Here is a 13,596-nt window from a genome sequence, read left to right as displayed (position 1 = left end):
TTAACCAGATATGCAGCTCGCCGCACATCCTCAATTTAGTACTGCAGTCAGTACCCTGAGCTCTAGAATCAGTCTCGTCTTCACAGAACCAACCATGTAAAGTTGGGCAGAGTCCTTAAGCTCATAGAGCCTCAGTTTCTGCTTCTGTAAGAAGGGAATAGTAATATTTGCCCAATGAGATGTTACAAGAAATTAAAGACAGCCAATGTAACACACTTAGCACAGTGCTCAGCAGACAGTAGCTGATTGGTGAGTAATGTTAGCTGCTATTATCTTACTGGTACAGACTCAGTAAGAGAAGGAACTGTTGGCTTTTATTTCTTGTTGAAGCTGCTTTTCAACAAGATGGATTTGGGGTTTATGAGTGATGGTTGGGAGACCTTAGAATATAGTACCAAGGTGGCTTTGAAGAATAGCTTAAATATAATTTTTTTTGGCCACACCGCACAGCTTGTGGGATCTTAGTTCCCCCACCAGGGATCCAATCCGGGCCCCTAGCAGTGGAAGTGTGGAGTCCTAACCACTGAACCACCAGGGAACTCCCTAAATATATTCTTAAAGACAATTTTATCTGTAGGCTGAAGGATGTACTGGATGACTTTTTGAGGCCCGTTGAAGGACCTGGGAGGAGGCTGTCTTCCTGAGAGAATTCCTCTCCAGCTGAGGATCAGGGACAGTCTCGTGGCCGGGGACAGGTTCACCTTCAGACACCCCACCCCCACCACCCCCCAGTTTGTAATGCTGGTTCTCAACAGGGGTATCTTCTCCCTGTCACTGGAAGGGCTGAGAATGACTGGAGCCCATATAATGGCCGGAGTCCAAAAGATGAAATGATAAACTTCTCTAAAGGGGGGACGGCTTGGACAGGGCTAAATCCTGATCTACCAGAGTAGGAAGTCAAGAAGTCACATCTCAACCACCAAACAAGAAATAGCAACATGGGGCTTCCCTGGTGGCTCAGTGGTTAAGAATCCACCTGCCAATGCAGGGGACACGGGTTCAAGCCCTGGTCCGCGAAGATCCCACATGCCGCGGAGCAACTAAGCCCGTGCGCCACAACTACTGAGCCTGCGCTCTAGAGCCTGCAAGCCACAACTACTAAGCCCACGTGCCACAATTACTGAAGCCCGCCACCTAGATAGAGCCTGTGTTCCGCAACGAAGAGCAGCCCCCACTCGCCGCAACTAGAGAAAGCCCGCGCACAGCAATGAAGACCCAATGCAGCCAAAAAAAAAAAAGAAAGAAAGAAATAAAAAGAAATAGTAACATGAACATATTATTTAGAAATATCGAGGTGAATGCTCTAGAAGCACCTTTAAAAGAGTTAAAGCAATTGCCTCTGGGGACCGTAACTTGGGAGTATGGTAGGGGAGTACTCTTTATAAGCCAGTACTTTTATTTCTAAATTAAGAAATTCCAAGGACTTCCCTGGTGGTGCAGTGGCTGAGACTCTGCGCTTCCAACACAGGGGGCCCGGGTTCGATCCCTGGTCAGGGAACTAGATCCCACATGCCGCAACTAAGAGTTCGCATGCTGCAGCTAAAAAGATTCTGCACGCTGCAACTAAGACCTGATGCAGCCAAATAAATAAATACTTTTTAAAAAGAAAAGAAATTCCGTAAAGCAGGGTGTCAGAAAGGCTAGAGTTGTGGATTTGATCCCTGTGTACAGCTGGTTTTGTTATAAATGCTAGTGAACTTGGGGTGCTGTGGCTTCTGCATGGCTTTTAAGACCGAACGTTTTAACGTGAATTTGTAAAGCAAAGCCAAACACGGCAATAAAGAGTAGGGCAGTGAGAGCAGGGGGCAGAGTTGCTTTTTCTTCATTCATTCATTCATTTACTTACACTGGTGTTTCTGTTTGTGAAATTGAGATTTCTCTAAAATGTTGGATTTCTCTAATCTTATCACATTAGATTAGTTTCCTGTGTTCCAAGGTCTTTGTCTCTGTCCTCCAAGTTTCCCCTTGCCCGACGCAGTTAACTTCTTAAAGATCACGCAGAATGTTTCCAGCTCTGGGAAATCACTTTGTTACTGGGGGTTAGGGTACAGCTCCATCATGTCACTTTCTTGGACCAGGCTGTTGGCAAAGCTGAGTGTATTACGCAAGCCCCTTCTGAGGGTGAGGGCTGGAAAGAAGCTGTGATATTGAGTCCCTGCGCCCTTCACCCTTGGCATCGCGCCGGCATTGCTGCCCAGCTGGCTCTGCACTCACGGCTGTCTCTGTTTCAGCATGTATTCCACTGACGAGAACCTAATCCTTTCCCCGCTCCTGGGCAACGTCTGCTTCTCCAGCTCCCAGTACAGCATCTGCTTCACACTGGGCTCCTTTGCCAAGATCTACGCTGACACCTTTGGTAAGCTCTGGCTGGCAGTCTGTCTCTCCAGCTTCCCCAGAGTCATGTGTGCCTTTCCTGCTGAATGGCTTAGAAATGGGCTTCATGCCAGAGTTCCCTGTCGGAGGGAGGCATTTTATCAAGTGTTGTCTTCACATCTGGGGCTCTTTTTGGCACCTAGGCTCCTTCCTCAGGCTAACTGCTTTCCAAACAATAAATAGAAGGATAAAGGTGCCTGGGAAGAAGTGGGTGAAGAGGGAGCTCAAGTTGGGAATAAGAATCTCTCCTAGAGTGAAACAGATTTTGTCAAGAAGGAATTATCCATGGCCCCAAAGCCATTCAGGCCTCTTTCTCAGAGATGGAATTTCTCTCACCGGTTGTGCTTCTAGCTGTCTTTCCAACTGTATCCAGGCAGAAGTTTTGTAGGCCCACTTGAGAACTCCAGTTGGATTTGCAGCCCACTGGGACGTCCAGTGGAATGATTTTATAGGCCCCTGGAGCCACAACACCAGAACCCTGGGACCAGCTCCCCAAGTCTCAAGAGGTTCCCGTGCGCTCCACCTCTGTGTCTCCCCAGTTCCCTCAGATCTAGTAGGAACCATGTCCTGGGTGTCAGTCTGCAGCCTGTGTGTCTGTACTTCCTCACAGAGGTCTTTGTCACCCCCATTTTTGGAGCTGAGGAGACAGGCTCAGTGAGAGGCCTCACAGCTAGTCAGCACTGGTGCTGGGGCACCAATGTTCTCTCCAGTCACTGGTCCTGCCCACTCTAAAACGTGGAAACGTTTGCTGTGGTGAACATAATGGACCAATTGAAACTTGGTCTTTTTTAAAATACGTACATATTTACTGCATCCTTATTTAGAAAAGTGGAAAATACAGTAAAACGTGAAGGAAACAAAATTCACCCATAACCTCATTACCATAACCACTGCAAACATTCTGATATAGTTCCTTCTTTCTCAGTTCAGTGTTTTACATAAAAGAGATCATAATATATATATATATATATACATATAGTATAATAACATAAGGTAAATATTCACTTAGCATTAGATCACAATAATTTGCCTGTTAAAATTTATTGATAAAAATGATTTTATGGGGCTTCCCTGGTGGCGCAGTGGTTGAGAGTCCGCCTGCCGATGCAGGGGACACGGGTTCGTGCCCCGGTCCGGGAAGATCCCGCATGCCGCGGAGTGGCTGGGCCCGTGAGCCATGGCCGCTGAGCCTGCGCGTCAGGAGCCTGTGCTCCGCAACGGGAGAGGCCACAGCAGTGAGAGGCCCGCATACCGCAAAAAAAAAATGATTTTATGTAACTGCCTATTGGTCCACTGTATAGATGTACTATAACTTATTTGCTTTCTCATCATTAGACATATATTTTGGTTGTTTCCAAATGGCTCTTTTTTAAAAAATGTATAGATAGTAAATGAAATTCACCTGAACAAAGTTCCAGGTTATGTTTCTGAATGTTCTTTGTATCAACATATGAAGCAAAATCCAAGATTGTTTCTATAATTATAATGTATTGACGGTTCAGTTTCTGACTGAAAATGGCTCTGAGCCTCAGGAGAGATTATTACTCACCCTTGGAACCCACTGTTAGTTTCCGAAGAAGCCAGCTGTGAGCCCCAGCATCATTATGAAAGCCACGTATGGACTTCTAGAAAGTCAGCACTGGAAGGAATCAGAGATCACTGAGTCATTCCCCATCGTTTTACATGTGGGAAAACTGTGCCCAGGGACACAGAACTTACTGATGGGGTTGGGACTAGAATCCACTTTGGTGCTTTTTTTATCACATCATCCTGCCAAAATTGATACCATGTCTTCTTACTAGGAACACAAGGCATGATGAATAATCTCTGGCTCCTGGGAACTTCATCCAGTGGGCAGACAGAATCCCACAGTGATGAATGACAGTGTAAGGTGGTGTAGGCTTAGTGCCTGGTGGCTGCCGTAGGCAGGTAGAGCTCCAAAGGCCCAGGGGAGGCTGCGTGAAGGAGATGGGGCTTTGACGGTGGAGTGGGGAGCCAGGATGTCCAGACTCGCTGGGCTGGGAGGGGAGGCATGGAGGCAGGTGGTGTTGGCCCACGGGCGGCTGTTCAGGAATAGTGGACTGTTCCATCCAGGAGAAGAGTTCAAGTAAAACTACTGGGAGGCTGGGCTGGGGCCACAGTGGGGAGGGTTGGAATGCGAGGTTAAGGAATTTAGACTTTATCCTGTAGGCAGTTAGGAACTAGTAAAGATTGGGGTGGGGTGATATGTGCAAAGCTGATGGAAGATAGGCCAGAGAGGAAAGGATGAGGGAAGGGACACTTATTTAGACATTTTCGCCAATATGCAGATACAGGATTGTGATTATTGGCCGGATGTTATCTTTGAGGTTGAAAGGGGGCAGGGGGATTGGAGAGGTGTTCACTCATTCTTTGAGTAAGCATGTATTAAACGTCTGTTACGCACTAGGCCTGGCTCTTGTGAGTGCTTGGGCAGCTCACTCCAGTGATTATGATACAGTGTACGTTAAGTGCAGTAATAGAGGTGTGGAAAAGAAACAGCGGTTCACAGAGGAGAGAGGGTGAAAGTAACTAATGTGGGAAAGAAGGGGAAACGTGGTAGTTAACCAAGTGGGCAACAAAGATTTTGAGCTTGGTTGTAGTGCCGATGATGGCCTCACTGAAAGGGAGCGAAAAGTCTGAGAGAGCGTGGCTTTAGGGAAAAGGTGATGAATTTCCTCTGTGGCTTCTCGAGAAAGAGATTGCAGTCTGACATCTGGGTTAGAAACATCCATGAGACAGCTGGTGATATCAGGGAGCTAACTGAATGTTAGAGGAGCTCTGGACTCAGAAGATCTTGAATTTTAAAAGCCACAATTGCTTACTTCAGTCTGATGAGGATCTGCAGTTGCAGTCAAGCTAAAAATATCAATTGGTAAAAGATGACACCACGGTTAGCTTTGGTGTTTTCTCTCCAGAGGGCTGGGTGTGTGCCTTCTAGAGGCTGAGGGCTAGTCGGAGCCTCAGCGTGGTGCTGCAGCTGGGAGGTTGCCCACCCTGGCAGCGGAGTAGAGCTTCTGTGGGTCAGGAAGGAATGAAGGAACTACTAAGATCCACTGCAGGAAGGGGCGGTAACAGGTGCACACACAGGATAGCATGTAGGCAGTTGAGCCTGTTGCATCAAAGGAAAGGATATAAACTGTATCCTTGTCCATAGCTCAGGCACAGGCTTGCTGGAGATGGAGCTACCTGAGTGCTCATTTTGGCTCCAGCATCGCCTTGTTGACTTTGGACCAGTCGTGTCCCTTGTGCCTCAGTATCCTTGTCTGCCTGCCTGGGTTGAAACAAATGTCTGGACCTTGGAGGGGAAGGTGCAAGAATTCCTCAGCTAGAAACCACTTGTGGCACATGAAACAATTTTAAACAGTACTTTGCTAGGTAGACTATAATTGTATGGCTTCTCTTACAGGTGACATTAACTACCAGGAATTTGCTAAAAGACTCTGGGGTGACATCTACTTCAACCCCAAGACGTAAGTAGAGTGCAGGAAGTGACTCTCTAGAGGCGTGATCCATTTTCCCAGTAAGTGCAGACAGACAAAGAGTTCCTAAGATTAAAACCTACTTTTTTATTAGACGTGAACTACCATCTTTTCTCCTCTAAATGAGCTGACTTCATGAGCTCTAACACGGTGAGAGGCCATTTCCCTTGAAGTCTCCACAGCTCAGCCCAGGCATTCATGAGCGTCATAACCTATGCCCTCTCAGGAGTCTCTGTTTGGAGATTGTATGATCTCACACATTCCCTCCCCTCAAGGCTTGGCCTTGCCCAGATTCAGAAGTTAGGAAATACACCCTTGGGGTTGGTGACACTGCCTTCTCCCTCCTGGGTCTCCCATAACTCTTGATCTCTTCAGGCGAAAGTTCACCAAAAAGGCCCCAACCAGCAGCTCCCAGAGGAGCTTCGTGGAGTTTATCTTGGAGCCCCTCTATAAGATCCTCGCTCAGGTGAGTGTGTCAGGCCCCTGGCTCAGGTCTGCCCTTCTAAGCACAAGGTGGAAGAGCTGGTGAGCTTGGTCTTCGCCCTGCCCCTGAACCTGATCAGTTTTGTATTAACTCAGTATGAGGGAGGTTGGTCACCAATCTTCTGGATCTAGAACACTACAGTCCTCTAAGTGCTGTTGAGATCAGAGTAAAGGGGGAAGATAGAAAAGAAAAGGCACAGCGTGGAGAAATGTACAAAGATTTTGACTATTCGAAAGAATGTGACACTTGAGAAATTATAGTTTCAGTTATGGGGATTTAACTTAGATATAATTGTTTCACGTGAACGTCCTCTAGTTTTACTTTTATACACATATAAAAATATATTTTAAAAATATATATATATATGTTATAGTGTTATTTATACCAGCAAGAAAAGGGGAAAAAACTGGAAATACTTGTTTATCGGTGAGAATCTGATTAAATGAATTACGGTACACCCCATAAAATGAAGTATTTTGTAGCCATTAAATGAATGGCTGTATGAGCTTGATTCTAATGACTATTCTGGGCACGTATGTATGTGATGTTTGTCAGATTGAAAAGGGTGCATCAGACAGTGGTAATGATGTACTTAAACATGTGGAATGCTCCAAGCAACTATACGCCAATGAAAATTAATAAATAAACAAACAAACAAACATGTGGGATGCTCCAAAGAAAAGAATATAACATTGCATTTGTATGAATTTGTGCTACCTAAAAGGGTAATAATGCTATATAGGAAATTTCATACATATCTTTCTCCCAAGACAGTTATACTTTATGAATGTTATGTGTTTATGCAAGTGTTTAATAAGCACTGTGCACAGTGAACACACACACATACACAAAATGTGTGTGGCCATTCCACTGACAAAATAGTAAAACATAGCAACAAGACAAAGTACCACGATTAAAATTTATTAGTGCTGGAAAATACTTCGTATTTTGTGTGAGACCAGAATGGATTAAAGAAGACATTTATAGAGTCCGTCTCCGTAGAGTCCTTGAGTCTGCTGAGGATGGTTTAGCTTGGCTCCATCCTGACAGCTGATGGACTGCTAGGTGACCTTTTTTGGTTCCTTCCAGTGCAGTGATCCTCTAAATCTGAGAAATCTCTAAATAGGGAAGGAAGGGTAAGGGATTTCCTGAGTGAGGCGAGATACTGCTTTTTGGACACCAGGGGGCAGCACTGACAGTCCGTTTGAGAGGGCCAGGTTTATGGCTGGTGTGGGCATTTAACTGAGCTTGCTACACCCACTGTTGGTTTGAAGTGTAAGTACCAAAGATTTCCCTGAAACCAAATTGATATCCTTGCCAAGAGCTCTCCCTGTAGAAGAGAACCCAGTGCAGTGACCCTTCCTCCTGCCCTTTGGCCCCCCTTGTCCTCTGTACCACCACACTGGGGCTATCATTCGAGCTAACATGGTGTCTGTTTCTGTCACAGGTCGTGGGTGATGTGGACACCAGCCTCCCGAGGACCCTGGATGAGCTTGGCATCCACCTGACCAAGGAGGAGCTGAAGCTGAACATCCGCCCCCTGCTCAGGCTGGTCTGCAAAAAATTCTTTGGCGAGTTCACAGGTAAGGAGCTCGTCGTCATCACCATTTCCTCCACATGTATCGTGGGGACCTTTTCCTTACCCCACAGTGGTGTTTGGAGATCTGAGCCTCTTTTAAGTAAACTGCAGGTCAGGATGCAGGGCACCTGGGTTTCTTCCTAGCTGCTTTGCTTAGAGGATGGTACCAAGAATTCTATCTTGGGAAAACAAAAGCAATTAGATTTCCCTACCAGGAGGAACATGCAAGTAAAGGGGATGGGGAAGCAGATTCTGAGGTTCTGGTATTTTTGCCAGAGGGCAGTCAGGAAGGTGGACTCGTGGGTGTGGTAAAATAGTGGGGAAAGCCCCAGGCTGGGACTTGGGAGATGGGTTATAGACTCCAATCTCTCTTTCCCCCAAGCTTCTCTTTCTCGTATTTTAGTCACGCAGAAGGCAGGTGCTGTAGTAAAACAAGCCCCAGACTGGTTGGGAAAAGACTTGAGTCTTAATCCTACTCTGGCCCTGTCCCATGGGGTGATCCTGGGCCAGCCACTCAATCCTTTTGTCACTCTAATTTCTCATCTGTAAAATAAGGGAGGTGGGAAAGGTGATGGCTAAGGGCCCTCTCAGCAACCTCTTGATTCCGAGTCTGGTAGGAATTAGGTATCTGAATCCCTAAAGCGCGTAATTTTAATGGTTCATTCTGGGCTGGTCATCATTCTGACATAGGAGACCCCAACTAAAAGCAGACATGCTAGGCACCCCAAGGTGCCAGTGCAGGTTCTCTCTTGTGTGGCTTATTGGCTGAAGTTTTTGTCACCTGAGTTCCAAGGAACCCCTTAGACCTGCTTCTTGCTCTTCCCTGGCATCAGTGTGATTCCAAATCTCTTAGCAGCATATGCCCAGGAAACAGGGTATCACTTCTGCCTAGAATCATAGGACCATAGCTTTTACAGCTGAAAAGCAGTCCCCTCACTGTTAGTTTTCTGACCATCATGAGTGGATCAGAACTCCCCACTTCCTTCCCCCATGAGAGTGTATAGTAATGGCTTTCTCTTCTCCCTCCACAGGCTTTGTGGACATGTGTGTGCAGCATATCCCCTCTCCAAAGGTGGGCGCCAAGCCCAAGATCGAGCACACCTACACCGGAGGTGTGGATTCCGACCTCGGGGAGGCCATGAGCGACTGTGACCCTGATGTAAGGGAACGTGGCCCCCCAGTTCTCTGATTTCCGTCCCCTACTGTATGGGGAATACTGTTTTCCAGTCACAGGAGTAATGCCCTCTTTTCCATCCTTACATGGCCCTCCCAATGGGCGTAGTCAGAATGACCTGAATTCAAAGCCCGATGTTACCACTAATGCTGGTGTGATCTTGAGAACACTGTTTAGGCTTTCTGAGTCTAAGGGTCTTGGTCTATAAAGAGATGATAATAATTTGTATGTGGTAGTTATGAGAAGTAAGTAAGATTAAGCAAGCGTCACGGTTGTGTTCAGCGTGGCGCCTGGCAGGTAGTAAAGGTCCAGCGACTGGTGACTGGCCTCGTCGGTCCCGGCTTTTAATTTTTGATTGATTGATTGCCGCACAGCACACGGGATCTTAGTTCCCTGACCCGGGATCGAGCCCGTGCCCCCTGAAGTGGAAGTGCAGAGTCTTAACCACTGGACCGCCAGGAAAGTCCCAGTCCTGGCTTTTAAAAAAACCTTTCCTAGTCATTCCTTAGGCAATCTAGTTTCTTGGCATAAACGTTACAGCCAGTCGAGAATTGTGAGTTACTTCTTTGGAGGAAATTTGGGGCAAGTTAGTCTTATAATCTTGCAAGTTAAAAGTGCCATTCTACCATCCTAAACCTGCTTCTCTTTCCCAGTGCCCTCATCCCCCCCAAGAAAAAGGAAGATTTTTTTGCTATGCCTGTGACATCTATTAACTAAGCAGGGGTGGGCCTTGGTTGGAATTTTCCCAGGAGATTGCCACATCTTCTTCTCGGTCTGGGCTGCCTTCTCGTGGAGCTCACGTCATTGCTAACAAGGAAGGTGGAGACAGTGGTGCTTACGCAGAGTCTATGTGGTTGAGGTTGCACCCTGTCCCCACCTCCAGGGTCCCCTGATGTGCCACACTACCAAGATGTACAGCACAGACGATGGGGTTCAGTTTCATGCCTTCGGCCGGGTGCTAAGTGGCACCATCCATGCTGGGCAGCCTGTGAAGGTACTGGGAGAGAACTACACCCTGGAGGATGAGGAAGACTCCCAGATATGCACCGTGGGCCGCCTTTGGATCTCCGTGGCCAGGTACTGCCAACCAGGGCCCCTAGGGGCATGCCTGGGCCTCTGCACTGGAACTGCCCCGGCGAGCTGAAAGGGGTGGTCCTCCTTGGAAACACAGTAGCTGCCTGGCCCTATCTTACCCCCCTATGATGGGGGTAAGATGGACACTCCTTCAGCAGATCTGTTGACTTCTGGTTCTTACTGTCCAAGGTTGCTAGGGTCACAAGGCAGCTACTGTTGAGATAATGCCAAGAGCCCTGCCTTTGCCTTTTGGATGGTTTGTATAAACTCTTGTAGCAGGATTTCCATGTTCACTCATCTTAATCTTGTCTTCCTCTTCTGTGTTCTTTAAATCATAACCTTTATGTTTCTCCCAAAGAAATTATTTCCCAAACTTCACTATTTTTTTACTAAGATAAAGACTTTGCTGGATCCCTTGTAGCATCCCAGTCTGCAGAATTAAACTTCACTTGCGTGTCTGGGCTGCTCGTCAGTTCCTCAGTTTGGCGTTTTAGCTAGAAAGCCAAACTGAGGCTGTCCTGTTCCTAGGGTGGCTGCTGCACCTTGCCAACAGCCCCTTTTCCCTCCAAGTTCACCCCATTCTCTAGAAGCCAGGAGAAAATTGAAGAGCTAGGAGAGCTGCAGTATCTTCTGTGGTGCTTTTGGCAACTCCTTACATTCTACCCCTTGGGCAGTGGTTTGCTTACTACCAACATCTAACTGGAACTAGATCTGCCTGTTCTGTCCTCATGTTATGCCTTGCATTTTGCTTCCGTGGCATCAGTTTGTAACCACATACATGTGCGGCCATATGATTGATTGTTTGTCGCATCCCTCCCCTGCTAGAATGTATCTGTTTTGCTCACCCTGCTCCTGGCTCACTGCCTGGCACAGAGCGGGTGCTCAGTAAATTTTTATGGAATGAATAACTACTCTGGAATACTCTGCCCAAGTTCCATTGCTGCTTATTGGATGCTGCTCCAGGTACCACATCGAAGTGAACCGTGTTCCTGCTGGCAACTGGGTTCTGATTGAAGGTGTCGATCAACCAATTGTGAAGACCGCGACCATAACTGAACCCCGAGGCAATGAGGAGGTAGAGTTTTGGAAGAGGCAACTAGATTGGCTTAAGCTAGTGGGTGACAAGGAGCCGCAGCACACGTGAGCAACAAGCAGCAGAACACGCAGGGGATGAACCCGGAGTCACCGCTGCTTCCTGCTGCCAGGCCTCAGCATGGGCTCAGCCTTCCAGATCTGACCCTGCTGGATTCTCCTTGTACTGAATGCTAGGAATTAGAAGGGATCCTTTTATTCTTTTCCTCCTCTTTTTGTTCTGCCAACATATGTGGGAATAAATGGCCCTTCAGGTTGCCTCCAAGCAGCGCCCTGGCTCCAGGTGGGGGGGATAGTCCGCTCCCCAGCAGGTCCTCAGCTTCTCCCTGACCTCTGCACTGTCTGTGCCTGCTCAGGGCAGGTGTCCTCACTGCTCTGCATTTTGGGTCTCAGGCTCAGATTTTCCGGCCCTTGAAGTTCAACACCACATCTGTTATCAAGATTGCTGTGGAGCCGGTCAACCCCTCTGAGCTGCCCAAGATGCTGGACGGCCTCCGCAAGGTCAACAAGAGCTATCCGTCCCTCACCACCAAGGTAGGCCCGAGGCAGCAGTCGCTGCCGAGCCCTGTGTGCCCGGCTGAGGGGTCTTTGCTTGTGCCGCACTCTGCTTCCTGTCCATCGGGTGGCTCTGATCTGCTGCTTCCGGCAGCCTACATCAGGGACTGGTCCCTGTCTGTTGTCATCTGAAGGCAGTACAAGACCCCTGTTTGTGTGTATGGGCCTGTATGCACGTGTGTGTGCATCTTACACAAGCGTCTTTAGATAGGAAAGGTGATTCCTGGAAAGTACACTTTGAATTGATTTTCCAGAAAACACACAGGGAAAAGTGAGTCACTCTGAGCCTGCCATAGCTTTCTGAGGAGTTGGCCAGGGCTACAGGGTCAGCTTATATCCACAGACAGAGCAGGGTTTTCCCTAAATGGCTAAGATGTTAATTCAGTCCGTGACCTCACACCCAGTAGCACTGTGCTCAGTGGTCCGGGTGTCTTGAGGACTGACTCATAGGTCACTGCTCCCCACTGATCCTTCCTGAATAGGCTGGAACCAACACTGACCAGTGGCTTTTCTGATAGTGGGCTTGGGCACCTCTTCCTGGGTTCTAGCCTTGATGCTGTCTCTGTCTGTGTTGCTGCCACAAGAGAGTCCAGGCTGTGACCACCAGGGTCCTTGTGTTTCAGGTGGAAGAATCTGGTGAGCACGTGATCCTGGGTACTGGGGAGCTCTACCTGGACTGTGTGATGCACGATTTGCGGAAGATGTACTCGGAGATAGACATCAAGGTAAAGCAGCCGCTCCTTTCTTTGGCGCCTGCTTGGCCAGGAGCTTGGCTCACAGCTCCAGGCTGATTTTACAAGCAGCCAAACCCTTGAGTCCCCAGGAAGGCCCAAGGGGAGAAGGGTGGTCCAGGGGAGGAGATCTGCGTGGGAAAAGCATGACCTGTTGCTCCCTGTGTGGGAAGGATTGGAAATCCGGTTTGCCTCCTTCGGTGGGGATTATTCTCAGTGTCAAACGTTCAGAGTCAAGCCTCCCAAGCCAAAGTTATTCTTGATCTTTTGTTAAGAAAACGGTTGCACAGCTAAGCCATCTGTGGGGATTAGGGCCCAGAGTGGATGGTTTCGAGGAGAGCGTGGGGACTGGCTCTTCTGGACTTGTGGTGAGGTCTCAATGTAGCCCCTCAGTTAAACTGCCCGTCGCACAGCCTTGGTCTCAGTGGACAGACGCATTTTCTCCAGGGCCATGGCTGGTGGTCATGGGAGTGAGTGCCCTCAAGTGCCCCTCTTAGCCCAGGGCTACTGCTGTAGAAGACGCTGCGTTTTTCCGGGAGTAGGCCGTGTGGGGGCTTCTGGGAGGAGCTGTGCTGCCCCGAGGTCGTGGGCTGAGGATGGAACAGGCGCTCGCCAGTCAGTCTGTCGAGGCAGAGCTCTGACAGACCCACGGTGTTCAGTGAATGCTGGTGGGACGGCTATGTGGTTGTTGGAAGATACCTTGGGAGACTATAATTTAGGCCTTAAACTGATCTCCACTTACTCTTGGCTCAGGAATATAAATTGTGCGCTACACTAAGTTTTCCAGGCTTCTTAGTTTAGGTGCAGACTTTTAGCCTCAGGCTGCTATGGTACTTGTCACTAACACTGATTAAGACAGGGGTTCTCTGGGCTTCCCTGGTGGCGTAGTGGTTGAGAGTCCGCCTGCCGATGCAGGGGACATGGGTTTGGGCCCCGGTCCAGGAAGATCCCACATGCCGCGGAGCGGCTGGGCCCGTGAGCCATGGCCGCTGAGCCTGCGCGTCCGGAGCCTGTGCTCCGCAACAGGAGAGGCC

At 48.4% G+C, this 13,596-nt stretch overlaps 1 protein-coding gene across 1 annotated transcript in view; it reads left to right on the top strand.

The window, feature by feature from the left end:
• The window catches only part of EFTUD2 (elongation factor Tu GTP binding domain containing 2), a 33,046-nt gene that overhangs the window by 15,288 nt on the left and 4,162 nt on the right, over positions 1-13,596 (top strand). The window contains exons 11-19 of the mRNA XM_027098972.1: positions 2,232-2,356; positions 5,801-5,864; positions 6,249-6,339; positions 7,805-7,940; positions 8,968-9,095; positions 9,994-10,187; positions 11,148-11,259; positions 11,670-11,810; positions 12,455-12,556. Coding sequence (XP_026954773.1) covers positions 2,232-2,356; positions 5,801-5,864; positions 6,249-6,339; positions 7,805-7,940; positions 8,968-9,095; positions 9,994-10,187; positions 11,148-11,259; positions 11,670-11,810; positions 12,455-12,556 — 1,093 coding nt within the window. The remainder of the gene's footprint in view (positions 1-2,231; positions 2,357-5,800; positions 5,865-6,248; positions 6,340-7,804; positions 7,941-8,967; positions 9,096-9,993; positions 10,188-11,147; positions 11,260-11,669; positions 11,811-12,454; positions 12,557-13,596) is intronic.

Source organism: Aethalodelphis obliquidens, unplaced genomic scaffold (assembly GCF_003676395.1).
Source record: "Aethalodelphis obliquidens isolate GAN/ISIS:26980383/991018 unplaced genomic scaffold, ASM367639v1 scaffold126, whole genome shotgun sequence".
NCBI lineage: Eukaryota > Metazoa > Chordata > Mammalia > Artiodactyla > Delphinidae > Aethalodelphis > Aethalodelphis obliquidens.
The sequence above is the reverse complement of the archived record's forward strand: the minus strand, read 5'-3'. Positions and strand labels throughout refer to the sequence as shown.